Source organism: Gorilla gorilla, chromosome 6 (assembly GCF_029281585.2).
Source record: "Gorilla gorilla gorilla isolate KB3781 chromosome 6, NHGRI_mGorGor1-v2.1_pri, whole genome shotgun sequence".
NCBI lineage: Eukaryota > Metazoa > Chordata > Mammalia > Primates > Hominidae > Gorilla > Gorilla gorilla.
This window is the reverse complement of record NC_073230.2, coordinates 113,597,508-113,625,268: the sequence shown is the minus strand read 5'-3', so window position 1 is coordinate 113,625,268 and position 27,761 is coordinate 113,597,508. Positions and strand designations below refer to the sequence as shown.

The following is a 27,761-nucleotide window of genomic DNA, read 5'->3' as shown; positions in this document are numbered from 1 at the left end:
GTTACTATTATTCTTCTTCCAGTTTCTTGTCAACCATTTATAATTGTAAAATCCCAGGCTGTATCAAACAGGCAGTGGGCCATATGGTTGGCTGACTTCTGCTCTGGTCTTCTGTCCCACTGGATGCCACTGATGTGCTCTGGTAAAACCCACCTGGCACCCTGGAAAAAGTCAGTTGCAGAGGCTGGAGCCCAGGCCCCCACGGCTAAGCAGCCCTAGACACTCTACCCTGCCATTCCCTGCCAGGACCAGCCCAGGGCAGAAGCGTGCCCAGGTGAGACTTTGCTAGCTTCCCACTGCTTAGACAATCTTTATTCTATTTTGAAAACTCTGCCCAGTGGGTAAGTATACTCCTGATCTCCACCACCCAGGGCACCACTTGCCCTCTTTTGAGGGAAAAAGAAAATTATTCTCATTCTATTTCTTTCATGGCAGTAAAAACAAAATACGAATTGATTATCTCAGATTATCCTGCCTTGGTGGTTACTTTGAGAAGAGAAATAAGTTGTCTTTCCTTCTCAAAGAGAGATTCATGTATTTACTATTGTTACCACTAAGTAAAAGATTAAATATATTGGGAGGCCGAGGCAGACGAATCACGAGGTCAAGAGATGGAGATCATCCTGGCCAACATGATGAAACCCCATCTCTACTAAAAATACAAAAATTAGCTGGGCGTGGTGGCACATGCCTGTAGTGCCAGCTACTCAGGAGGCTGAAGCAGGAGAATTGTTTGAGCCCGGGAGGCAGAGGTTGCAGTGAACCAAGATCCCGCCACTGCACTTCAGCCCGGCAACAGAGTGAGACTCTGCTCAAGAGAAAAATAAATAAATATAGAATTTTAGAAATCTATATAGCACCAGTTCAGCCCCAACCATTTTCAGATGAAGCCTAGCCCAGTGTGTGTAAACACACACACACACACACACACACACACACACACACACACACACACATTCAGAGGCAATAGCATGACCCAAGCCCAGGAATTCTTCACCCTCTTCCACATGGTCTCCTCCATAATGCATTTTTCTTGTCTTACTCAATGAGCCAGATTTTTGAGAGTCAGAGTATAAGAGCATGTAGGAGATTTTCTTACAGGTGCTCATCACAGGAAGCCTCCAGAAGGTACAACCAAGCACCAGTAGCCACAAAAAGTCAGCTGAGCATCAGAGCTGCAGGACCCTTTCCCTCTAAGATTCCGTTCATTCAACAAGGGATGTTTACCTTGTGTTGAGACCACAGATGCCATGGTACACACATAGTGTTCTCAGACCTGCCTAGTGAAGTTGTAGGTGTTCTCCCACTTGAAGAGCAGTTGTTCCTTCAGGCTAGTTGTTAAAGTGACTTCCTTAGATGAGGAAGAATCAAAGTAATGGATGGTCAAAGGCAAGTCCAAGCAAGACTGAAGGAGCCTACCATTCAGATAACTCCATTCTAGTGTATTAGGTAGAAATGTCATTGAAGTAGCCATGATGTTGCAGAGAAAAATGGAGACTTCAGCTTTCAAGTTTCAAAAGCCTCAGCTCTGGCATAAAGCAAAATATTTGAAAGAACTATAAATAATCTGAGCAAAGCACCATCAGGGTGTGAGGATGGTTGAAGGTAATAAGGGGAACTTAGGCACAAGTGGTCTGAAAAGAAGTCCTGTTACCTACCTCAGAAGCATGCTATTATAAAACCCTCAAAGTACACACAGATGGAAGAGTCCAGCCCCATCTCCAGCTAAAGAAACAGCTGAGTATCTAGCAAGACTGACCCCAGCCTGCCTCCAAGGCACCTACACCACCATGGGGAGTACAGGTGAAATCATACTTAACAGGGGTAGAGAAGTGGAATTCACTGCAATGCAGGTGTGGGAGCAGCTGCATGATTTCCACACATCAAGAAAGGACAGACAGCTGGCAGATGTGAAGGGCTTTGTGGTTGTCTGATATATAGGACAAAACCAGTGTTTTTTGTACTCTCACTCACCACTCAGCACAACCCTTCTGAAACCAGATGTGTGTGGAGTTGTCCCCATACACCAAGTAATTCTCTGGTGGACACCTGCTAGGTGTCCTCTAATTTAACCCAATTCTGACGCTGTCTACCTAGAGGTAGCATCAGATCCCATAGGTTCAGGGCTCAGTCTCACGAGACTGCCCCCCATTTCAGCTGCCAATCACAAGTCCCAAGTTGAGAGCAGTACTTCTGACTGACCAGCTATGTATTAGTTTATTTTCACGCTGCTATGAAGAAATACCTGAGACTGGGTAATTTATAAAGGAAAGAGATTTAATTGACTCACAGTTCCACATGGCTGGGGAGGCCTCAGGAAACTTACAGTCATGGCAGAAGGGGAAGCAAACAGGTCCTTTTTCACATGTCACCAGGAGAGAGAAGTACAGAGTGAAGCAGGGAAAAGCCTGTTATAAAACCATCAGCTCTCATGAGAACTCACTCAGTATCATGAGAACAGCATGGGGCAACTGCCCCCATAATCTAATCACCTCCTACAAGGTCCCTCCCCCAACACATGGGGATTGCAATTTGGATTACAATTCAAGATGAGATTTGGATGGGGACACAGAGCCAGACCATATATAGCTATAAATCAGGGGTTCCCAAAACCCCTCCTCAGGTTTGACTTCTTGCTGGGCAGCTCACAGAACTCAGGGAAACACTTTACTTACATTTACCTACTTATTATAAAGGATATTATAAAAGATGCAGATAAATAGCAAGATGGAAGAGATGCATACGGCAAGGTATGGGAGAAGGGACGCAGAACTTCCATGTCCTCTCTGGGAGCACCACCCTCCAGGAGACTTCATGTGTTCAGCTATCTGGAAGTTTTCAGAACTCAGTCTTTTTGGGTTTTTATAGAGGCCTCATTACATAGGCATGAATTGATTCAATCATTAGCCATTGATAAAAAGCTCAACTTTCAACCTCTCTCCCCTCTGGAGGTAGGGGGCTGGAGCCAAAAGTTCCAACTCTCTAATCATGCTTTGGTCTTTCCAGTGACCCTCCCCTACCGTGAAGTTATTTAGGGGCCCTAGCCACCAGTCATCTCATTAGCATAGAAAAGACACATCACTCAGGAGATTACATGGGTTTTAGGAGCCTAAGCCAAAAAAGAGGGATGAAAGCCAAATATATATTTCACAATATCACAGTTTGGACACAAAGAAAACATAACAGTGCCCTATCTGGACCAGCATCTGGAAGCCAGAGCATCTCAACAGGCACCAGTATTGATAGGAAACTCAGAGAACCTGAAGCTCTGTAAGCCTATCTAGAGTTTAGGTAAACCTTCAGAGAAAAGGGGAATGAGAATCTTGTATTTCCTGATATTAAATTTCTACCCTCCAGCAGAATGGGTGGTAGAAATAGAAATTTAGTCACTTTATAGAAAAATACAGAAAATTGTGAAGTAAGTTCCTAATGACCATGCATGTAATTAGGAATTAGAAAATACTAAAGACTCTGCTTCTAATAGTATGGAGAACACTGATAGTCCTTGATGTGAACTGTTCAGAGATTTATGCAAAATAAATGCATTTGATACTCCTGATTTGATTCACCATTCATGAGAGGCAAGGAGTTTAGTGGTTCTATATATATAATATCTTTGACCATATGTGGAGAACCAAGAAATATAATGAAGGTGGTTGGTTGCTCCTAAGTCCACAGGACAAAGTGATGAAAGAAAAGGATGAGCTCAGAGATTCTAACTCCTGGCTCTGGAAGCACATACTGAGCCTCCAGTCTTCTAAGATTGCCCTGAGTGAAAGTCTTAACTCCTGTAGACAAAGGGCTGAAATTGCAGAAAATCAGACACAAGCTCTTATCATGAGAGTGGCTGACCTTCAATGAAGGGAAATGCTCAGTCTTGCCAGGTGTCTACTGTTAAAGTGAGGGCACTGATTGGAAAAGAATGGGACCCTGCAACTTGGAATGGGATGTGTGGGAGGACCTTGATGAAGCTGAGGACACTGAGCTTGTAAAGTCTAAAGAGACTTTTTTGCCAGAGGAAACAGCCTCCCCACCCCCCTGTGGTGGCAACATCCCTTCCCCACCCATGCTGCCATCAGCCTTTCCACCTTTGTCTGAGGAGATTACCCATGCACTGCCTGAGACAACAGTGATGGCCTCCCCTGAGGCAGTTGCCAGGCAAGACAAGCTGATTCTCCTCAGGACCCACCCCAACACCCCTAGACTCAAGTCCTGGCAGGCCCCTAGAGATGTGGTTCATATTGTGACCCACAAGAAGTTGTGCTACACTCCAAAAGAGCTGCTTGAGTTTTCTAATTTATATAAGCAAAAATCTGGAGAACAGGCAGGGAAATGGATATTAACAGTATGGGATAATGGTAGAAGGAGCATAAAAATGGATCAGACTGAATTTATTGATATGGGCCCACTAAGCAGGGATCCTGCATTTAATGTTGCAACTCAGGGAGTTAAAAAAAAGTTCTAGTAGTTTATTTGCTTGGTTGGCTGAGTGGATTAGTCACTTTAGACCTACTCATCCCAGCTGGGAGGGTCCAGAAGATATACCCTTGATTAATACTTTGTGAAATAGATTTGTGAGGGGAGAACCTGCATCCTTGAAGAGTTCTGTGATTGCTCTTCTCTGTATTCCAGAGTTTAGAGTGGGAACTGCACTCACTCAATTAGAAAATTTAAATGCCATGGGAATAATTGGATCCCAAGGTGGCGGTGTCCAAGTAGTGGCACTCAACTGTCAAAGGCAAGGTGGGTGTAGTTACCACAGTGGACAGCAGAGGCAAAGCAGCAATCAGAATAGTCTGACTCCTGTAGAGCTCAGGCATTGGTTAATTAATCATGGTGTTCCTAGAAGTGAAACTGATAGGAAGCCTACTGCATTCTTACTTAATTTGTATAACCAGGAAACTTCCAGGTTGAGTGGACAAAAGACTAATTTGAATTATAAAAATAGAGAACCACAGCCCCTCAGTCAATTTCCAGACTTGAACCAGTTTACAGACCCAGAACCCCTTGAATGGAGGGGACACTGGTTCCCCTTAAGGAGGGACCCCACTACACTACTGACAATTTATACTGTTAATCTTTCTCCCATCCTTCCCCAACAAGACATCCAGCCTTTTAGCAGAGTAACTGTGCATTGGGAAAAGGGGAATCATCAGACTTTTTGGGGACTACTGGACACTGGCTCTGAGCTGATGTTGATTCCAGGGGACCCAAAGCATCATTGTGGTCCTCCAGTTACAGTAGAGGCTTATGGAGGTCAGGTAATTAATGAAGTTTTAGCTCAGGTCCAACTTACAGTGGGTCCGTTTGGTCCCCGGACTCATTCTGTGGTGATTTCCCCAGGGCCAGAATGCATAATTGGCACAGGCATACTTAGCAGCTGGCAGAATCCCCACATTGGCTGCCTGACTGGTAGGGTGAGGGCTGTTGTGATAGGAAAGGCCAAATGGATGCCATTAGAGCTGCCTCTACCTAAAAAAAAATAGTAAATCAAAAACAATATTGCATCTCTGGAGGGATTGCAGAGATTAGTGCCACCATCAAGGACTTAAAAGATGCAGGGGTGGTGATTCCCAACACATCCCCATTCAACTCTCCTATTTGGCCTGTGCAAAAGACAGATGGATCTTGGAGAACGACAGTGGGTTATTGTAAGCTTACCCAAGCTTACCCACTTCCTGTCCTCGACCGTTCCCGTTCCTGAGTTTCTTCACTTCGCCAGCTTGGGTGTCTCTCCCGAGGCCGTCGTTCTAGTTTTGGCCCATCCAGCTGACGCTGCAACTTCTCTTGTTCCTTCTGTAGCCGTTCTTCTACTTCTCTTTCTCTAGCAGCTGTGTCAACAGGCTTTGCCCCTCCAAAGAAAGAACCAACTCGAGTGGACTGGGAGGTACTAGCAGAGGAATCATCTTCCTTAGGAGTACTCTGAGGCTTTAGATTCAGTTTGGGTCTTTGGGGGGGACCTCTATCATCACGCCTATAATCATCCTGAGAGTAATCATCTCTGGAGCTCCAAGACCGATCATCCCGTCTGTCATATCGGTCTTCATAGCGGTCCCCGCCTCCTCTGTAGTCATCATCCCTGCGATACCCACTGCCAGATGCTCTTCTGCCACTGCCTATCCGGGAATCATAGCCTCTATCATAGTCTCTGCTGCCTCGGTCATCATAGCGATCCCGGCCACCATATCGATCCATATGCCGGCGTGGGCCATCCCGATACCCATCCCGATACCGGTCTGAATCATAACGATCTCGATACTTGTCTCCAAAGCTATCATCACCTCTTCTAGGTGGGTAGTCATCAAAGGTGTCTGTAGCAGGACGAGCCCTCCAGTCTGTATCTGTTTTGTCAGAATCCCGATTTCTATCACGGCCAAAAGAACGATCATCCCTGTCTTTATCCTGTGCTTGATAGCAACGTCCACTCGAATTCTCCTGTTACCTAGAGACTCTTCATTGAGACTCAGGGCACTGAGCAGGGAATCCAGGTCCTCAAATTCAGCATAACCAAAACCTTTCAACCTCTCTGGATTGCTGGGTTCACGTGGTAAACGCACTGCACTGATATTTAATCCTCGAAAGAATTCCTTAATTGACTCTTCTGTAACATCATAGGGTAGGTTTCCTAGAAAAGCAGTGTAGGGTGGCGATTTGGGAAGACGGCTCCGGTCGATATTGGGTTCCCGAGCAGCCCATGGAGCAGTGGGAAGGATGGAACGGTCAATTGGAGGCGCCCTATACACATCGTCATCGTTACTGTGCCAAGTTGTCGAAACATCTCCTTCCAGGTCATCCGTTTCATCAGCCCAGCTGACTGGTTTGGAAACATAGGTGCTTCCTCCACCAGTACCGCCATCCTCAGCCAGAAAGTCTGTTAGGGAGATAGTCTTCCCCTTCTTATTCTTCTTTTTTGCTGAGGCCGCCATGTTGGGAGAGGGAAAGCTTTTCCTTGTATTTTTTTAAGTACTCCTCTAAGTTGTAAATTGCATGTATAATGGCATGCTAACTTTAGTTACTATTTACCCTTGGCTGTTTCAAGTTCAATGTTGTACACTAAATGGATAACAAATATTAGTTACGCTGATAGTGGATCCAGCTATGGAGGCTTTATAGGAAGATTGGCTAATCCGACCACAAGTTCATCACCCAGACAACATTGATTCTGCTGGGGCAGCTAATCTAAATTATAGGCATAAGCACCCAGGAGAGTAGAAGCAGCCACTGGGATGGAGCCTTGAAAAGTCAAATCTATGAAGTAACAGCAATGGCCCATGGCATGTGATGCTTAATACAGGCAGGGAGGGTGAAAGTGATTTGTGAATGCAAGAGTGGGCATAGCCACCATAAAACACGTTTATGTGCTCTTATTTAACAGGTTGCATGTAAGCCAATTAAAGACTCCCCCCCTCCCACGAAAATAGATGATTGTAGGAGGGGATATATAATTGGGAACTTGCACCTTTAGAAAAGTTTCATCAAAAATCATTTAAAAGCTGGCTATTATTAAAAAGAAAAAAAAAACCATGCTGGTGAGGATGCAGAGAAAAAAGAACTCTTATACACTATTGGTATGAATGTAAATTGGTACAGCTATTATGGAAAACCATATGGAGATTTCCCAAAAAGCTAAAAATAAAACTTCTATGTGACCTAGCAATTCCACTATGGAGTATTTATCCAAAGAAAAGAAAATCAGTATATCAAAGGGATACCTGCACCTCCGTGTTTATCATAGTACTGTTCACAACAGCAGATATGTGGAATCAACCTATCAACAGATGAATGAATAAAGAAAATGTGGTATATATACAACATGTAATACTACTCAGCTATTAAAAAAAGAATGAAATCCTGTCATTTTCAGCAACGTCAATGGAACTGAAGGTCATTATGTTAAGTGAAGTAAGACAGCCACAAAAAGACAAATACTGCATGTTCTCACTCATATATGGGAGCTAAAAAGTTGATCTCATAGAGATAGAGAGTGGAATAATAGTCACCAGAGGCTGGGAAAAGTGTATGTGTGAGGGCGGAGGGAGGGATGAAGAGAAGTTGATTAATGGGTATAAACATACAGTTAGATAGAAGGAATAAGTTATAATGTTTGATAGTATAGTTAACAACAATATATTGTATAATATATTTTAAGATAGCCATGAGAAAGGAACTGAAATGTTCCCCAACACATAGAAATGATAACTAGTCAAGGTGCTGAATACCTTAAATACTGTGACTAGATTATCATACATTCTATGCATGTAACAAAATGTCACATGTATCCCGTACAAATGTACAAATATTATGTATTAATAAATATTTAAAAAATCATTTAAAAGCTGTAATGGAATATTGTAAATAGGATTTGTAAAGGTAAAGCAGGGTATACCTGCAATGAGTTTGGAGTTTGTGGTTTTAAGCCCAGGGGGAGAACACTGAGTAGTAAGAGACAGAAGAGATGAGCAGCAGGAGAAGTCACCAGCTCACACTGTCGAAGTCAGAGAGTCTTCTTTGCTAGTTAGGAGATTGTAAAGACACCTGTCAATCTAGGCACTGGAAAAAGTCAGACACAAAACAGGTCAATTTCCTCCTCATCTACAAGTCCATTAGAGATAGGTCATCTTTCATGCATCTGAAATAACTCACCTTTGAGCAGAGATAAAAAAACGCATTTAAGCTTCACTGAAAAATCACACTTTCAGACAAGTTATGAACAAGGTATACATGTGAATTAGGGTGTCTATAACATCTATAATCATAGCTCTTGCTGCCTTGGATACAACTCAGGTCTTGATGTAATTGCTTTGTACATACACAAAGCCGGTGTTATGCACACAGAGGAGTCAAAGTTACTGTGGAAACTACAGCTTAGACATACCTGGAATTTTTTTATAGTTAAAAAAGCCTGAATATGGTTACATTTTTTTAATGGAATGGACTATTACAATTAGAACCTGGCTTTTAAATCTCTAAACCATATTATCCTCCTCTTCTGAAGAAAGTACCTCAATCATGGAAATAATTCAATATACTGTCTTCATGGACGGACCCAGTTGCTGAGTGTTCTGATGAAAACTATACAGGAAAGCCAAGAAGTAATTATAGATACACAAACTACCACTTTCTAGTAGATGCTACATTTGTAGATAACAAACATGTTTCCATAAAAACGTGACCTATTGTTTCCAACACCGAGTGAATGACCTATTTTGAAAACCAGTTTTATATTAGCAGTCTTATGTATCTGGGTGAGAAATATTTAACTATAATCAAATTAGTGATTAAGTGCTAAAATTTATTCCCATGAACACAGTATTGCTTTTAAGAAATCTGAAATTCAATGTGTATTCATTTTATATGGCCAGCAAGATAGTTGTTACGTGTGTAATACACCTACAGCAGAGATGGCTAGAGGTCTTTCAAGGACACATGTTTCTTTTCCATGATGTAGAGTTGTGTCCAGCCAGGGACTACATTTCCCAGGTACCACTGCATCTAGTCCCATCTAAGCCATGGGACTAATTCTCACCAATGGAGGTGATATATGGCACTTTCAGGACAAGGTGGTTCAGTAAAGAATGTGTGTTCTCTATCCTTTCTTCTCATGTCAGACAGAAGATTCTGAGATCCAAGGGCAGGGGTCAGAAAACTGTAGACTGTGGGTCAAATCTAGCTTGCCACTTGATTTGGTAAATAAAGTTTTATTGGAATGCAACTATGCTCAGTCATTATCTATGTTGTGCTACAACTACAGAGCTGAGAAGTTGCAAGGGACATGCAAAGCCTAAAATATTTACTATCTGGACCTTTAAAGGAAAAGTTTGCTGACCCCTGCCATAGGGGATAGTGGAGACAGGAAAGGAGCCAGTGTCCTGGAGTTATCATGCTGAGGAAAGGTACCTGACCAGGACTTTAATTTTGAACCTGAAAGAATGAGAAAGAAAGGAACTTCTGCTGTATTTGAGACCTCTTAAAGTTTTTAATTAAAAAATTTGTATTATTTTAGCATGTATTCAAAAAGAATTGGAGGGTCATTTTTTTTATAGAAGCTGAAAGAAAGAATATTTGAGTAAAATGGCTAATTTGGTACAAGACTGCCTAATGTATAGTACCATGGCAATAAAAATTTAACCTTTGGGTTATCTTTTTAATGGAGCAGAATGTGGGATGGAAATTATTTCTAGCTCTAGTGGACAAAATTCATTGTAATGTTGATGGAAATTATTTCTAGCTCTAGTGGACAAAATTCATTGCAATATTATCAGGCAAGAATCATTTCTATCATGATCAGTTTTCTAAAAGTCATCATCTATCTGCTTTGTAATAAATAGCAAGTCAAACAAAGGGACACACCCCTAAAAAATCAGATAATTTCCAGGTGGATCTGCTAGCTAGTACATCACCTTACACTGAAACCACATACAGCAATATCTTTTGTCCATTTCAAAGTTTTGATGGTCTTATGGTTAAGGTAAACAAACATGGTGTAAGTGACAAGGTATGAGTGAGTGATAGTTGAGCACCCAACTCCAAAGACCTCTCATTTACATGGATTCAATTCTAGAATCATAGGATTCTGTGATAGTCAACATAAATTTGTCTCTGTAATATATGACAAAGCCCCAGATCCCTGAGTTTTCTGGTTGGTCTCTTTCTGCATAAGATATGTAGTTTCCCAAACTTGCTCTCTTATATGGTAACCTGAAAAGTTTTGGCATATACCTTTGGCATAACTGTCTTTGGCTTCCCATGACAATAAGGCTGCTAGCAGGGCATATGAGTCTTTTTACAACTCTGCATGTTGTATATGAATTCTCCAACCAGATGGTGTAGCCATTTTCCTTTATAATCAGTAACCTGGATTGATGCTCAATGAAGGATGAGTGAACCACGGCTCCTCCTGAAGCTGGGGAATTCCAGCCAGAATCGCTGCATGATCTTTAGCTGAATCCCTCCCAATGAAAGTTCAATTCTTCCTGGGTTGGAATGCCCTGGCTGCACAAAGATGTTGAGGAAAAAGGAGAAATTCTCAAAGGTTCTTTTTAATATGTTGGCTGTTTGTTACTTCTGGTGTGTTGTGTTTTCTTTTTCAGGGTATGAGTTGGTCTTATAGCATGTGGTTAAAATAACTACTTTAAAAACCCATAAAGCATTTCAGATTCCAATTCAACATGTGCCCTAGACAACCTTGACTATAAACTCAAAAGGAGGAACTAGAAAACTTTCAAGTTCTTAAGTTTGTAGTCAAGGTTATAATGTTTTATTTTACATAGTGAAATTAACACTGACAGAATAGGTATACAAATAAACACTATTTTTTAAAATGCCCAGTACAGTTTAACTTGAGAGGAGAGGCTACATGAGGAACTAGGTCTGAAGTAAACCATAGTAAAGAGGAAAGTATTTTTAAACACAGATGGTCATGACATTTGAAATAACTGAGTATCAGTTTAAAATGTCTAAAGAGTGTTTCTGGAAAATCATATATTTTAACTTAAGACTTTAAAAATCAGTGAACTAATTGCAATCCTACAAAGCTTTTTGCTTTTATTAAATTATTTTGAGTCAACATTTGGGAAAATCCTGTTTCCAAATTCAGAAGATGTGAATTGAAAGAACTCCAGGAGCAAAGATAAGTTTCATCAACAGTAACTACCTCCAAACCCGCATTTACCCTCTTTGCAAGCCAGTTGAATATTCATTCATTATTTGTTTGTTCACTCATTTGTTTGTGTCATTCATCCAATAAACATTCTATTAAGTGCTTAGAAAGTTGTACCTACCATACCTCATGAGACACAGTTATAGAGAGATTTGACTGAAGCCAAGCTGCCTGAATTTGACCCTAGGCACCTTCATTTTTTAGCTGTGTAACTTTGGGTAAATTATTAAGGGTCATTGTTCTCAGTGTCTTCATCTGCAAAATGGAAATTAATAATAATAGCACTTGCATACTTGGGTCCTTGGGGGGATTAAATGAGATAATCTATGAAAAATGCCTGGAAGAGTGAGAGCATACTATGACTACTAGCATATTTCTGCCAGAATTATTATCTGAAGATGGTTTAATTCAGCCATACCACCAGAACTGAACCATAAAATTCAACCCCAAGCTGTTTTTGTCTCAGAGTTATTAATGTCCTTATACGGTAGTCTCCCCCTTATTTGTGGTTTCCCTTTCCATGGTTTTAGTTACCTGCAGTGAACCACAGTCTGAAAATATTAAATAAAACATTCAAGAAATAAACAATTCATAAGTTTTAAATTGTGTGCCATTCAGAGTAGAATGATAATGTTTTGGGCCATCCCACCTGGATTGGGAATCATCCCTTTGTCCAGCTGATCCATGCCGTAGATGCTACCTGCTCTAAGCCATTTTGTAGGTATCTCAGTTATTAGATCGACTGTCATGATATCTCAGTGCTTGTGTTCAAGGAACCCTTATTTTACTTAATAATGGACCCAGAGTGTAAGAGTAGTCATGCTGACAATTTGGATATGCCAAAAAAGCCATAAAGTGCTTCCTTTAAGTGAAAAGGTGAAAGTTCTCAACATAATAAGGAAAAAAATATTGCATGCTGACGTTGCAAAAATCTACAGTGAGAACGAATCTTCCATCCATGAAATTGCGAAGAAGGAAAAAGAAATTTCTGCATGGTCTATCTAGTTTGGTACTATCCATGGCTTCAGGCAACCTTTGGGGGTCTTGCAAAGTATTTCCCTGGGGTAAGGAGGGACTACTGTATTATGAAGGAAACACATCAGATTTACCAATTACTTGTCCTTGTTCTCATCTCAAAATAACATAAAAATATCTCTTTCTTTTCTTTCAACCAAGTAAACTAGGACAAAAAAGTCAGGACAGAGGTGATTTCATTCACTTCCTGATTTAATTGCCTGTAGTTGGGAGAACAAGCATATGTGAGTAAGGGTAGTTTGGTGGTCTCCTCTTTCAAACGATGGTCCAAAATGAGTCAGTTCAGCTATTTAGTAATACTGCCCTGGATGTTTTAACTATTTGTGGGAATGACTCCAAGAAAGAGGGCACATGGGTAGAATAGGCAGGGCAGCACCTTCACACTCCTCAGCCAATGCAGTGACACTTCTGAAGATCAACGAGGTTTCTGTGTGTAGCTTACATCCATATATTCAGCTGCCATTGCCACCTCTTGAGAACCTGAGTTTCTTTGACATCATCTTGATGTTCACTGTGCTCTGGGTCCAGAGATGTCATGGACCATCACTGCACTGCATCCCTAAGCCTTCCTTATATCAGTGCTCACAGGATCTCAATACTGAGGCATCCCTCCCATTAAGAAGGTTAGTTGTACTAATAATAGAAATTTGACATCTCCATGACCACATCACCAGCAAGCAGCAGCACCAGTTTTAAGATTTAAACACATCTGAGTTTACCATCTTAGGTATACTACGAGGATGTATGGCATCTACTTTTAGGGAAAGTGGTCTAGTGTCATGAAAAGAGGACCAGAGACAACGGTGTATGATGGAGTATGTGACCTTGAGAAAACCACTTGACTTCTGTGTATTATGCAAAATGAATATGATGCCTAAAGGGCTGTTGTGAGGCCAAATGTGGAAGTTGACAAAAGAAGAAAAAATCTATGCAGATGTGGCTATTAATATAACCTTCAAGGCAAAGACAGAAGTCAAGATAATCTAAATGACATTGCCCAGAGAGTGGCTTATTTCTTTATGCCTCTATACACAGTAGAAGGTAAATAGAAAGCTCACATCAAGCTGTTTATATAGCAACTTTCTAACTCTCTCTGACACCCAAATCATGTACCTTCTGCTAAAGTTACCTCCTGCATCCACTTGATAGAAATAGACAACGTGACATAGTACAAACAGGCAGCATAGCATGACTAATGCTTTCCCCCATGCAGACTGAGGAAAAAAATCCATTATTTTTCCAAGCCAAGATTGATCAGGAAGAGATATCAGCCTGGAATTGGAGATGGGCAAAACCTGGATGGTTGTGCTGACAAACCAGATGGTGAACTGATCACAGTTTCAATTAAACAAAAAGAGTTGACTGGGCATGGTGGCTTACGCCTGTAATCCCAGCACTTTGGGAGGCAGAGGCGGGTGGACCATGAGGTCAGGAGATCGAGACCATCCTGGCTAACATTGTGAAACCCCATCTCTACTAAAAATGCAAAAAATTAGCCAGGTGTGGTGGCACGCACCTGTAGTCCCAGCTACTTCGGAGGCTAAGGCAGGAGAATAGCTTGAACCTGGGAGGCGGAGGTTGCAGTGAGCCAAGATCACACCACTATACTCCAGCCTGGGCAACAGAGTGAGACTCCGTCTCAAAAAAAAAAAAGAGTTGCTGTGGCAAACTGGAGGGCTGGGAAGGCATCAATTTGAAAGATCATAAAATGATCAGGAGGAAAGTGACATGAGGCCTTTCTCCGGGGGCCACTGGGCCAGCAGGCACACCAGGGGGCTACTTCTAACCCTATCCCTTGACTATTAGGACTAGTTGGCTCAGAAATAGGATTTGTGGTTAAGCCAGACTAAAGCAAGACAGCTTTCTACAGTAGCAGCTAAGCTTGCTTCCTGATTTCACTGTTTGATCAGGAAGGTGAAATACCTTCCTGATTTTGAGAAGTAGCAAATGTGAAGGCCTTCTACCATTCAGTTCAGCTGCTTATTTAGAGCACTGCACTAGAATGGCTTTAATTTTTGTGTTGAAATGTAGTTTCTTCAGTCTGTGTCAGGGACTCAAATCATTCCCCTAATCCTGCTAAGAATTCCCCCATCACTGTGTATTTAGGGCACCAGAAGCATTCAGGAAAAGCATGTGGCTATACCATGTATTATGGAGTACTCCTGAAAGGTGTCTAAAAGTTCATGCCCTGCTGGGGCAGCCTTGGATTCTCTGGTATGAGGGAAAGAGCACTGAATGACCGAACAACAATGGAGGTCTGGATCCCATCTTGGCTCTACAACCTGGGTGCCATACTTAGGAGGAACCTCCTAAATTCCAGGCACTGGCAGAGATGCTGGGTATGAGATGAATTCTGCCAAGGAGGAGCCAACAGTCTGTGGGGGCACAGACAGGTGCAGAACTAGCCATCTTCCATATGGCAGATGCCAAACCATCACAGCAAGCCAAGGGCAACTTGAGCAAGGACAGCATGATGCAGTCTGCTTACCTGGGGCTGGCCCTGAAGCCTGGGCAGGGTCTCATTTAGCAGGGAGGAGAAGAAGGGGGTTCCGTGGGAAGGTCACATGCAAAGGCACAGAACTGTGTAAGTACATGGCATGTTCAGGGAATCTGATGGTGTAAGTAGTGGGACCTCACTGAACCTCAGTAAATTTCTACTTCACATGCCAATCTTGAGGATCTAATAAGGTAATGTTAGTTATGCTCACTCCTTCATCTCTTCCAGCTTTTCCCAAAGTAGGGTCTGGAAATCATCTGTGTCATAATTATCTGGGATATGCATCAAAAATTCAGATTCCTGGGATACCCACATTTGGATCTGGGAGGGTGCAGCCCAAGGAGATGACTTGTTTTTTAGTTTGTTTTTTGAGATGAAGTCTCGCTCTGTTGGCCAGGCTAGAGTGCAGTGGCGTGATCTCAGCTCACTGAAACCTCCTCCTCCTGGGTTCAAGCGATTCTCCTGCCTCAGCCTCCAGGGTAGCTGGGATTATAGGTGCCCACCCAGCTAGTTGTATTTTTAGTAGAGACGGGGTTTCCCCATGTTGGCTAGGCTGGTCTCAAACTCCTGTCCTCAAGTGATCCACCTGCCTCGGCCTCCCAAAGTGCTGGATTATAAGCTTGAGCAACCATGCCAGCCAGGTACTAGAGGTACAAGAGTACTCCAGGTACTAGAGACGGAGAACACTGATGCAATCTATAGGAATTCTGAGCAATTCCAAGGTGGACTAAACTGATTTCACAGATTTACTGTGTAGCAAAAGGAGTAAATCAGCATGTTTTCAAAGTTGGACTGGAGAAAAAAAAGAGAGAGAAAGAAAAAGAAAAATACAGAAAGATGTATGTGTGCAATGTTGGGAACAGGTATTTCTTCTGAGTCCTTCTTTCTAATCTATCTAGAAATGCACCTAGATATTTAAAAGAAGTCAGAACTGAGAACTTGCAAGAATATACATACATTTATATTTAATGGTGCATAAAGTGCTATATGAATCTTATCTGACCAAGTCAGCATTAAATACCAAGCAATTCTAACTGCAAGGCAGCAGAAAATTTGAAAGCTCTCCATAATTTTACTTGAAATTATGTATTATTTTTTTCTAATGAGCACTTTATGATTTAATGTAATGGCCCTATCTTTTTTCTGTCAAAGGCTTAGCTTTGAAAATAATTGTGCTGGTATCTATGGAAAAATACTTGATTAAGGCGACCCACATATCACTGTAATTGCTTTCTACTGGCAAGTTAGTAGCCAAATAAAATGAGATATTATTCAGTTGTCAAAACAGAGGATTTACTATTGTTAGAGCAGCTCAAGTCAAATTCAATTGTGGAAGTTTTCAATAGAGTGGGAAAGAGAGAGTTTAAAGCTATGACTTCTGAGTTGGGAAGGGGAAGTCTGTTGAAGGAAGCTCCAGAGATGGAAGTTGGAGGGATAGATGCATGGGGAGAATGAACATCACAGAGGGAGGGCAGCAACTGGACTGGAAAGGGTGTGGGATTTGGAACCAGACCAGTATTTACATCCAGGCACCTTCACATATCTGGCAAAGTAATTAGCTACACAATCCTCAATTTCTCCAATAAAGTGGTAACATTGTCTACCTTGCAGGGCTGCTGTGAGGATTCAATCTCTACACATATTAGGCATTAAAGAAATGGCAGCTATTAAAACAAGACATTGGTATATCCAACAGAAACTTTAAAAATCTAGACTTTTTATTTTCAGAATGAATTTCAACCAATGACTTTCTGCCTGAAGAATCAAACTTGGACTTGGCCTTTCCAATGCCACTAGCTACACGTGGCTCAGAATAGCTGATACTATTGATAAGCAGGCTTAACGTGCCTTGGGAAGCAGGCTTCCTTTCAGCAGCATTTCATTTGGTCTGAATGCTTCAAAGACAGGTTGTACAAACTTCTACTTGTTTAAGAATATACAGAGTTGGATAACATATTGGTGATTGAATACTTTGATGCTTAAGAACCACTTGGAGAGGAATTCGTCATATCAATTAGTATGCTTATAAGACCGCTTAGCATGTATTATCTTTTGTTAGGTTATACATGATTGAAAATAAGTAAAAAGGGATAGGTGGAGAAATTGAGCCATCAAAGTCAGCCAGGCATTTAGTAATACGTTTCAAAAGAAAGTAAATGAGAGGCCATGACCTTCTTTCCAGCTAGGCATGCTTTTCTTCAGGTGTGGGCTTGTGAACAACCAAAAGTTCAGAAAACAGATGTAACATGGATTCCAAAGGAAAGTGTTATACACCACGATCTTTCTTTAAAAGGACAGTAGAATGTGAAGATGCCCATATGGATAATTAGACTGTCCACATAATGTGTTAAAAGGAAAATAAAACATGTTTGCAAATGGTCTTATAATCAGGAGATATTTGGCCAGACAGGTCCATGACTCCTCAGGTCCTGGAGAATTCTGGAGAGGTGGAAGGGGAATGCTGTGAGGACAGTGATCTGAGTAATCTTGTGGTCATGAGCTGTGGATTTCCTCTGGCCAAGCTCTCCTCAGGTTGAGCAATTTTCAAAGGGCCACCCTTTTAGATCCTCTTCAGGAAGCATGAAAGGGAAGGATGCCCATGCACGATCTGTCCCTTACTCAGGGTCATATATCAGCCTCTGCTGGGAGATCTGATCAGCTGGCTCCAGGTGCATCATGGGAAACCGGGAAGCAGGGGCTGTGTGCAGGAAGTCAGCAGTGTCACACCCCGGAAAGCACCCCCTAGCCCCAAAGACATTTTTTTCGCCCTGAAAGAGCCACTCTAGCTTGTATTTCCCTCCTCTCTGGCCTACACTAGGCCTCCTCAGGCTTCACTAGGCTAATGGATCACTTGGGTTAAACTCACTTAAACTCACTTTTGCATAGGATGGTACTTAGCAATCATGAAAAAAAAAAAAGTCCTCTGTGGCTTTTCATCTGTAATCCCTAATTCCCATCTCATCTGCTTTCTCTGGAATCATATAAAGCACATTTATCCCATTCAGGAATGTTGGAGGGAATAAAAATTTTTTAAAAAATTAGGAGCAGTAATATTGTTTATTTTATTTAGATGGAGAAGCTCCAATTATGTTTTGTACAACCAGATTGATGATAAAAGGTGTAAAATCAAATGTCAAAATTCTGAATTCTGTGATGAGAGAAATGAAACCTGCCTGGTAAAGAAAAGCCCTACGAGTCATTTTCTATTCTTTTATTACCTAGTTCTTTCATTGAAAAAAACAAAATGTAGTGCTTTTCTGGCAACAAAAACACAATCACTAGTTCTAACCTTTGTCAATGCAGCACAAAAACAGAGTTATTTTGTTTAACACCAGAAACTCACGAATTAAAAACTGAAAGTCATTGGTAACCAAGGAAACTAACAGTGAATGGTTGGGTGGAACTCATTCAAAGGAAGATAAGAGGTAGGAGACATATAATGCAGCATAAGTTAAAATCCCACTGCAAGAAAAGATGCACCTTGCCAAAGTAGCCTGTATCAGCTCTATTTACATTTTGCCAATTTCTTGTAACAAAATTCCCTACTACAAACAATCCAATACAAGAAATACATGTATTTGACCCTTGTCCACATAAGAGTCATGTTTGATAATAAAACCAGTTAGATTTTTCATTTTGTCTGTGGCCCTTTAGCAATCCTCAATTCTGCACTCAAGGACTGTTACTCCAACGTCCATACCAAACATTTCCTGCCAAAATATTTATTTACTATTGGGATGACCAAGTTATCTCCTGGAATATAACATTGTCAATGCACCTATTCATAAGGTAAACCCAGATGCCTGCCTACATAGTCATCTTTCTCCCTGTTTAATCATCAGTCAAAAGCATTAACAGGATGCCAGCTATGCTTGCACTGAGTGGAGAGATAGAGGAGACAATATGTAGAACCCTTGGCCAAGGAACAGACAACCGAAGAGACAGAACAAGCATATGGAGTGAAAAATAAAAGACATTCAATGGGAAAAAACTGCAAGGGAAAACATAGGAACTGTACTTTGCCAAGTCTAGCTACATAGTACAGAGCTAAGTGCAGATAGAGGGAGGGAGTGGAACAACGGTTGTCATTGCTTAGGACAGGCTTCTTGGACTAGCTGAAGGAGGAAGGGAAAGAGGCAGGGATGGCAGGAGCTGTAGGAAGCTTCTGAGGCAGGAAATGTGTCAGGTGTGAATGATCAGAAGTAAAAGACAATAATTTGTACTTGGTATAAGGGAGTGCGAGTATGAACACATGTACCTCTGTGTATAAGAAAGTTGGCTTGGTTTGTACATGGTGTACAACCTACACTAGAGGAAGGGGCTGGTGGGGTGAAGAAGCATGTGATTAGGAATCTGGGGTTCATAGGATTATAACTGAAAAAGACAGAAAAAAATCATACTGCTCAGCTCTTCATTTTCAGGTAGGTAAATATCCAAAACACTGGGCACCTAGTTCTAAAACGAGACACCATGAATGGTTATTATTACAACCATTTCTGGAGTGCTTTCTGGGTGCCAGATACCTCACTCAGAATGTTGCAAGTAGTATGTCTAATTTTCATGGTATTCCCACAAGGTAGGTACAATTATCCTCATCTTACAGATGAGAAGTCTGTGGTTTAGAGAAGGTCAGTAACTTGCCCAAGGTCATGCAGCTATTTGAGTCTGGGATGCAGATCCAACTCTGATTCCCAAACTGGAACTTCCCCACTACAACATGCTGCTTTTCTTAGATGCACACTTCAAAGAGTACTAGATGTAGGAAAGCATTAATTTCTGGCAGCTCATCTACATCCCTCTGGTCACGGAAATATGTCTGAATATTTAAAATAAACAGACAAAATTTTCAGACATTATCATCATCTGAAAGTAACAAATTCTGCTGGTTGGCCCTTGAATCTTCTGCCAGCTGATACAGGGCAAAAGTACCAGCATGACGTCATGGACAGATATCACATCTGCTTGGCTATTTCTGTTCTTAGATAAAGCAACTGACTAAGAAACCTATTAATTAAATCACATGTGGAGCTGCAATCCGATGGGACTTGGAACTGCCTACTTATGGTTTCGCTTTGGAAGCAAGTCAGGAATTTCTTGGCATGGAGTGAATGGGTAGACCTTAGGTGCCATCCTAAGATATTTTTAATGTGAGCATTGTCATGCAGGAAGTTGCTCCCAATTAAGCTTAAGTAGTGGGCAAAAAAGTGCTGTCTCTAGGGAAGCAACATCACCTGGTTCTGCGTGGAGGCTGCTGGCACGAAGCTTAACAGAATGAATTGGGCCTGTGGATTTGGGGGGATGCCAAGCAACAAATTAGTTCTGCACCTAGTAGATGAGGCTGTAATTTTTTTTCTTGGCTGGGAGGAGGGGATGAATTTTTGCAGGTGAACATCATGAAAAAGTCCCTGCAGGCAGGTGGAATGTCAAAGCATTCTATGCAAATTTGAATGATGAAAAGGGTGACCTCTACACATGGATGGGGTCAAACCAGGGTTTAGAGCAGGGGTGTTTGCAAGTGGTAGCTGCTCAATCCACCTGCAGCCTGTTTTTGGCTGGCCCATGAACCAAGAATGATTTTTCCATTTTTATGGGGTTAAAAGAACAAGAAGAAAAATAGACACAGACACCATATATGGCCTATAAAGCCTAAATTATTTACTATCTGGTCTCTTACAGAGAAAATTTGCTGGCCCCTGGTTTTGAGCGTTGCCTCTATGGGGCCTTAGGGCCTCTCTGTGCCTCACTGTTCCACTCTGGGTGGCCTAATCACTTGCACTTATTACTCCAACCTCAATTTTGGGTTCAATCTGTCTTCTCTCCCGGATCTTTCCACTCATTTTAAAATATCTTTATATTTCCATGACCCTGCCTCCTCTGATAAAGATTCTCTCTTTGACCAAACTGAGGCTCCTTTGACCCCTCTTCTCCACTGGGCCTCAACCTTGGCCTCTAAGGACTGCAGACTTTCAGCACAAACGATTTCATGTACCCCAACTGCATTAAGACCTAAGCCAACTGTAGCATGGTTTTTAATAGCTCAAGGCTATGTCCCTGGGACAACCCAGGCCCCCTTAAGCTCCTATCTGGGAAACCTTAAGGCTGCCAGAATAATTTACTGTTTGTTCCAGCCAACACCTGAAGGTAGGGGCCCTGTCTCCCAGCCTCTGTGGAAAAGTAGGAGCCTAACTACATAAGCACCAGTTAACAAGCTGAGATGGCCAATCACACTGAATAGCCTCCCTCCCTGGTTTTTGTAATTTTCCACTTCCCTGACTCTGCTGGAGCTGCCACTACCTACTTTTTCTTCTCTTTTTAAAATGCCCAGTCACCTCCGCACAGATTGAAATTGAGCTCAGTTTTCACTAGACGCTCTTCCCTACTATAGTAGTTACCGAGTAAAATCTGTTTATCCTGCCTTTAACTAGTGCCTGGCTTTGCTTCTCCGGCAGCTTTGCTCCCTTCTTAAAGCGGCCCTCGTTCACCACCTCCAAGCCTCCTCCTCAATCTCCAGCAATCAGGGTGCTATCACTACAAAATCCCCACTGACTCCTAGTGGCCTCTTTGCAGTGCTTATGTTCCCAGGCCTTCTAGCACTGGATCCTATGCTAAGACCTTTTCTGAAATTCCTCAAACAGATACATGTGTGGGGTGATGGATATCCCAGTGACCTGGATTTGATCATTACACCTTCTATACAGATATCAAAATATCACATGCATCCCCAAAATATGTACAACTATTATATGTCAATAAAACAAAATAAAATAAAAAAGAAATTCCCAAGTGTCCATTGTGCTGCCATCAGCTAGTTCTGCTCCTACTTCTCCAACTAATTTGCTTCACTTTTCCCCCACTGGCCCTTCAATGCTGGTGTCCCCTGGGGCTTTTCCTTGGCCCTTTCTCCACACTCTACACACCCTCATTCATGGCTTCAATTAACACTGCCCACTGCCCCAGGTTGTCAAGTCAGCTTTTTGAGTGTCTGTGGACATCCCATCCTCTCAGTCTCAGTCTGCGCCAAACCAAACACCATCTTGTCCCCAAGCCTCCTCCTCCTCTTGTACTTCCCTTCTCAGTTAAAAGCATCTCCATTCACCCAGTTGCCAAGCTTGCAAACTCAGACGCCTCTCTCCTCCTCCTGGTCTCCATCTTATCACAAAAGCCTGTGGATCATATGGGGGACGTAGATAAGGTTACTAACATTTATCGAGCATATATTATGGGTCAGAAAACCATGCTAGGCTCCCCACATATGTGATGTCATTTAATCCTCACAATAGCCTGTGAGCCTGAAATTATCACCATTTTACAAGTCAGGAAACTGAGGCTCAGACAGGTTACTAGTTTTCTCAAGATCTCACTGCTAATGACAGGCAGAAGCTGATTCCAGGGCACACGCTCTGATGTGCTTCATGGGCAAGATCAAAGAAGTGGTATAAGCTGGAGGCATAGAAGTGCCACTAGAAATGTATCACTATAATGCAGGCTTGGAGACAGAAGTGAGAATACCTGGCTCAAGTCACTTCTACTTTTATTGTATACTTTTATAAACAATTATGATGCTGGATCTCTTGTATCCAACTTAGTCCTGCCTGCATGAAAAACAGAGACAGGCACCCTGCCTCCCTTTCCTTCACAAACTGAAATGCTGAGGGCATGTGCCAGGGCAAGCCTTTGATCCACTGCCAGGCACAGAGGCACCATGGAGCAGGTGCCAAGGCCCCAGGATCCAGGGCTGCGCACAAACATATTTCCTCAGGGATCGTTAATCCTTCGAGCACCTTGGGTTCCCACAGCTTACGATGCATTCCAGCCAGCTATCCTACGGTTTAAAATCTTTATTTTAGAATAGTAGCAATAAGCAGTCCAGACAATCAAGCCTTTGTTCAAATTTCTGCCAGTTTTAGAGCTTGAGGAGGATTGGATGTTTTTAGGTCATGGAAGAGAAACTGCATCACCAGGGAAAGTGCTTCTCAGTGTGGTTCATTAAACTGCAGCCTGTTTTCTACTTACTCAAAGATCTGATAAACTTCCCTCAGTGGTTTGGCTCAAATCCACCCTCGTTCCGTACCCCATGCAGCATTATGCAGTCTGACTTATTCTTACGGTGGCTGCTCTCTTACCCCGCTGCTGTACTCCGAGGTGACCCTGCTGTCATATGAAGATGGTTAGTTAGATTCTTAAAAGTCCTTTGAGATGCAGATAGACTCTAACTGAAGCAAGTCACTGTTGAGTCTGATTTTTTTTAACCAAACTCTCTTTGACAACATGAATCATTCATCTTACAAGTTTCTTAGTGATGCCCCATAGAAATTTTGAGTCACCATAAGCAGTTGTCCATTTTGCTTTAATGGCCTGTTTCCTTCTTCTGTCATTGACTTCTTTTGCATCTCCCCACAGTGCCTATGACAGCATTCTTCATGTACTGTGTATTGTCTACCCATCCAACTGTGTTTTTTTTGACAAAAGCCAAGGGTATCCAGAAGCTTACAGTATTAAAGTGTTTACTTCTTCAGGCCGAAAAAGCTTTCTAAATATTATCAACTCCAGAAGTACTCAGGTGTAATAAAAAACAATGCTGTCATCAAGGAATGCAGTAATCTGAATGGAATAATTTAATTTTGCTTATGCACTGTCCATGTTAGCTTAGTCTGAAATATTTCCCTAATATTCCTCATTCATTAAGTCTTAAAGCCATTTAACTAGCTAACTCTCACCTGAAGGGACTGCTCGCTAAGTAGGGGGAAGCAGTGAGGAACAATGATTTCTACCATCACCCTTTTTGTCTGGGAGTTGTCTGCTAAGTGCCTCTTCCTTGGTCTATGGTATAGGTTCTCCAGCATCTTCTGAGGCTGCCAGGGATGTGTGCACCACAGATGATTGCTCAGGCAGTCCCTGGAGAAGCCATACCCTCATTGTGGTGGCCTAATAGCAGTCTCTTCCTACATACTATTTCTTCTGTTCATTGCACCAGAACATGTGGCATCCAATCTTGGCATCTTAGGCTCCCTTTCTGCTTATTCAAGCAACTGCAGACTTGTGCTCTCAGTTGCTTCCTTCCCTCAATGTAAAAGCCTTCCATTGGGCCTCACTTCTTGAATGGGGATAAAACAGGGCCCTTGATAAAGTCTGCTCTCTTGCCCCTATACTGGGGCAGTGCTTCTTAATCTGCAATGGGCTGATGGAAGCTACTTGAGGATCTGTCAAAAAGGCAGATTTCTAGTCAGTAGATCTTAGATGAGGTGAGATTCTGCATTTCTAACAAGCCCCAGATGCTGTCAATGTAAACCACTGACCATGCTTCTTTTGAGTACAAGGTGCTAGATCCAATGATGCTGTGACAGCATCTTAAGTGGACCTCTCCAGAACAGCCCATGTTCCAATTTGGGATGTAAAGATACTTCCCTACTCCTGCTGCTCTCACTAACTCCCTGAGTTCACAACTCTTCCATAGTCCCACACAAATCCTTCCCTCTCCCTGAATTTAGATGCCTTTAACAGTCTTGTGCCCTTCCAGCAGGAGGCTTTGTTTAGTTTGTCAAAATCTGAAATCCATCAAATGTTACAGTTTGGCCTCATCCACCTCTCTGGGCTGGTCTCCTGCTCCCCTCCTTTGTCCCAGTTATCTTCCTAGGAGCTAATATTAGCTGAGAGGTCACTATGGGACAGGTGCTGTCCTTTGATCTCTAAAAATTCCTTTTAAATTTTCAGGGCTCTTGTACATACCATACCTTTACCAGAAGACCCTCTCCCCCACTCTGTTATTGTGTGGTAAGAGGTTCATGCCACCTCCTCTGGGAAGTCCTCCTGGATCCTCTGGTGGGACCGCATGATTCCTGCTCTGTGCTCCCACAGCTTTCTGGACAGGTCTGTTTTATTTTGTTCATTTGCCTGCCTCTATTTCCCAAATGCACCCTCCAGACTGTGAGTTCCTCAGGTGTCTGTGAAGTGTTTTGTCATTCCTACCATCCATCTCAATGCCTTTCCCTGCTCTTCCAATTAATGCAATAAAGTGAATTCTGCTTGCTAACCTATTTGCTCTTCAGAACAGTAAAACCCTCTCTCAACTCCTGGATCATGATGTTAGCTGAGCAGCAGCTAAGTGACGCCAAGTGAAGTGGATTGATCCACTCTACTGGAAAACAAGGAGTGTAGGAAAATAGGTGGGGAAGAACATAAAGGACCTAGAGGCCAGGATGTGTCCACAGAGCTTCCTATGGTTTGTGTTGGATGGCGGATAGAACATGGCAAATACAGCAGAATAATTACAGAATTAAATATTCTTATGTGTTACTCTGACAAACAGCACTGCATGGCGATGAAGAGAATTGTGCCATAGGCCAGATGACCTGGGCTTAATCTGCGTGAACAACTTTACTTTTAGAGCCTTGTTTTCCAGATAGGACTAGCACTCCCCACACAGGCGGCCATTGTGAGGATTTATATGGGCTTAACCAGGACCAGCACTTATCTCAGTGCTGGGCGTAAAGTAAGCGCTGTATACATCATAGTTATTACATTATATACCACCACATTAATCTAAAAGAGAATGTAACAAAATGGTGCAGGGTTAGAATCAGAGAAGCTTGTTTCCAGCTGGGTGACACTGGGTAAGTTACCAAAACTCATCTTACCTTTACAAGTTTCGTGTCCTCAAATGGAAATAATACCACAGTTTCTTGATTCTGTGATTCTGTGATGCCACCAATGGAAAGACATTTCATTGATTTAATGACAGCTTTTCTTTTTGTAGGGGTCTGGAGAAATAAAATATTAATGGTATACATCATCTGAGAGCTTTATCTTAGAATGGAGGAAATACGGCTCATTGGAGAGCTCAGAGAGGCAATATCTAGAAAGCGTCTGAGCACAGGGCTTGGCAGTGCATAAACAGTACCCATAGCTGTGATGATCACTATTATGAATAGAGCAGCCCATGAATTGGAACAGCACATACTTCAGGACTTGTGTCTTGGCCACTGGCTTCCTACGTAAGAGAGGTCCTTCAGGAGTAAATATCTTCATGCTTTGATCTATAGATGGAAATGGCCTGGCCTAGTCAGTAAAGAAGCTGAGAACATACACTAAATATCTAATAGAAACTAATCTCCAGTTATCTCATTAGGAGCATTCCTCATAAGTCAGATATTACTGCAAATACGAGTTAATCCATTTTAGTTAGCAGGCATGTCAGCTCATTTATCTGTTTATTTCAGTACCATCCACTGTGTCAATTAGAGAGGTGTCCAGTAGACCCTCGTGGTTGGCTGACACTTCCCAACTCCCTTTCCTCTCTGGCCAACGAATTGTCAGCAGGAGTCTACTGTAGGGTTCCTGGGAAACTTTTGCTTTCCTGATACAGAAGCTGCCCCTTCCTCTTTCTCCTTCTTCCTAAAGGAACATAAAAGAGATGGCAGGAACTGCAGCTGCCATCCAATGACTGTGAGGAAATGGAGAAGAAAATCATTGAGATTTGTGCACTGTGAAGTTTTTAAAACAAATTCCAAGAATTTAACATGAGAAAAACAAAACTCTTATTATTTAAGCCACTATGGTTGAATGTGCTGCTACTTGCAACTGAAAGCATTCCTAATTAATACAGTATGTTTCAAAAATAAATATTTGTTGTGGAATAACCCTGTAAGTATGTACCAAGAACCAATGCAACAACAGGAAGAAAAACTGACAAATTATTCAAGACTCTTCTTAGATGCCTGTAGAACACAAATTCCCAATCCCATCTTCATTCATTATATTTCCTCAGAGGCTGGATGAATACTTTTCTCAGTCAGAAATCACTAGCTCAAGCCAAATTTGGGTACCCAGTGCAGAGCTGCCCTGAGTTGGAGATGTGTAGGCCTGTATTAGGTCAGATTAGTTTATTTGGGGTGGTGCAGGCCATGAGCCTGTCTGAAAAAAGGGGGAGGCTTTCAAGAGTTGGTCCAGACAGAGAAATTTCCTCTTCTTGAAAAACGTAGGTCAACAACTCATATGCTTCAGCTACTATATTACAAATAGTAAAAACAGGAAGATTGGTGCTTTCGTTATGCTAAATGAAAAGAAGTAACTAATTCAGGCTGCCCTTGAGACTTCCAGACTGTCCTGGGGTATCCGAGGTATTACTGACATCTTTCACTGGGCATAGGATGGGGATGGGACACATCATGCTGGGATAAACAACGTCTGTTTATAAGGCTGTTCTAGTACTCCACAGACTGAAGTGAGATACTCATGTTCATGGCTCTGTGAGTACTTGGGACATGGAAGGGGAGAGAAGCACTGTGCTTATTCATGTTTGTATTCCAGCACTTAAACCCAGAATCTGGTACTCAAAAGAAGTTTGCTAAATACTGAATAAATCAAACAGTTTCTATTAGCAGTGAGTTGGTAACTCAAGTTTCATTTCTGTATTCTAAGTATATCATTCTTGTGGAAAATAAACTTAGTGACTAATGATTTAGGTTATATAAACATTCAATAGCTCAGTCCCCTATAATTATGCTTACGTTTGATTAGGGGAACTATAATTCGTGTCTTCCCATTTAATTTATTTTAGTACAATATGCATTA

General features: G+C 42.0%; 2 protein-coding genes across 3 annotated transcripts in view; both read right to left on the bottom strand.

Annotated features, from left to right (window-relative positions):
• LHFPL3 (LHFPL tetraspan subfamily member 3) overlaps positions 1 to 27,761 on the bottom strand; it is a 554,202-nt gene that overhangs the window by 215,643 nt on the left and 310,798 nt on the right. The gene's annotated exons all lie outside the window — the stretch shown is intronic.
• LOC101146246 (eukaryotic translation initiation factor 4B-like) lies at positions 5,668 to 6,959 on the bottom strand. The gene is given in 2 exon segments (XM_055347140.2): positions 5,668 to 6,413; positions 6,416 to 6,959. Coding segments are annotated over 2 exon segments (1,257 nt in total). The 5' UTR covers positions 6,927 to 6,959.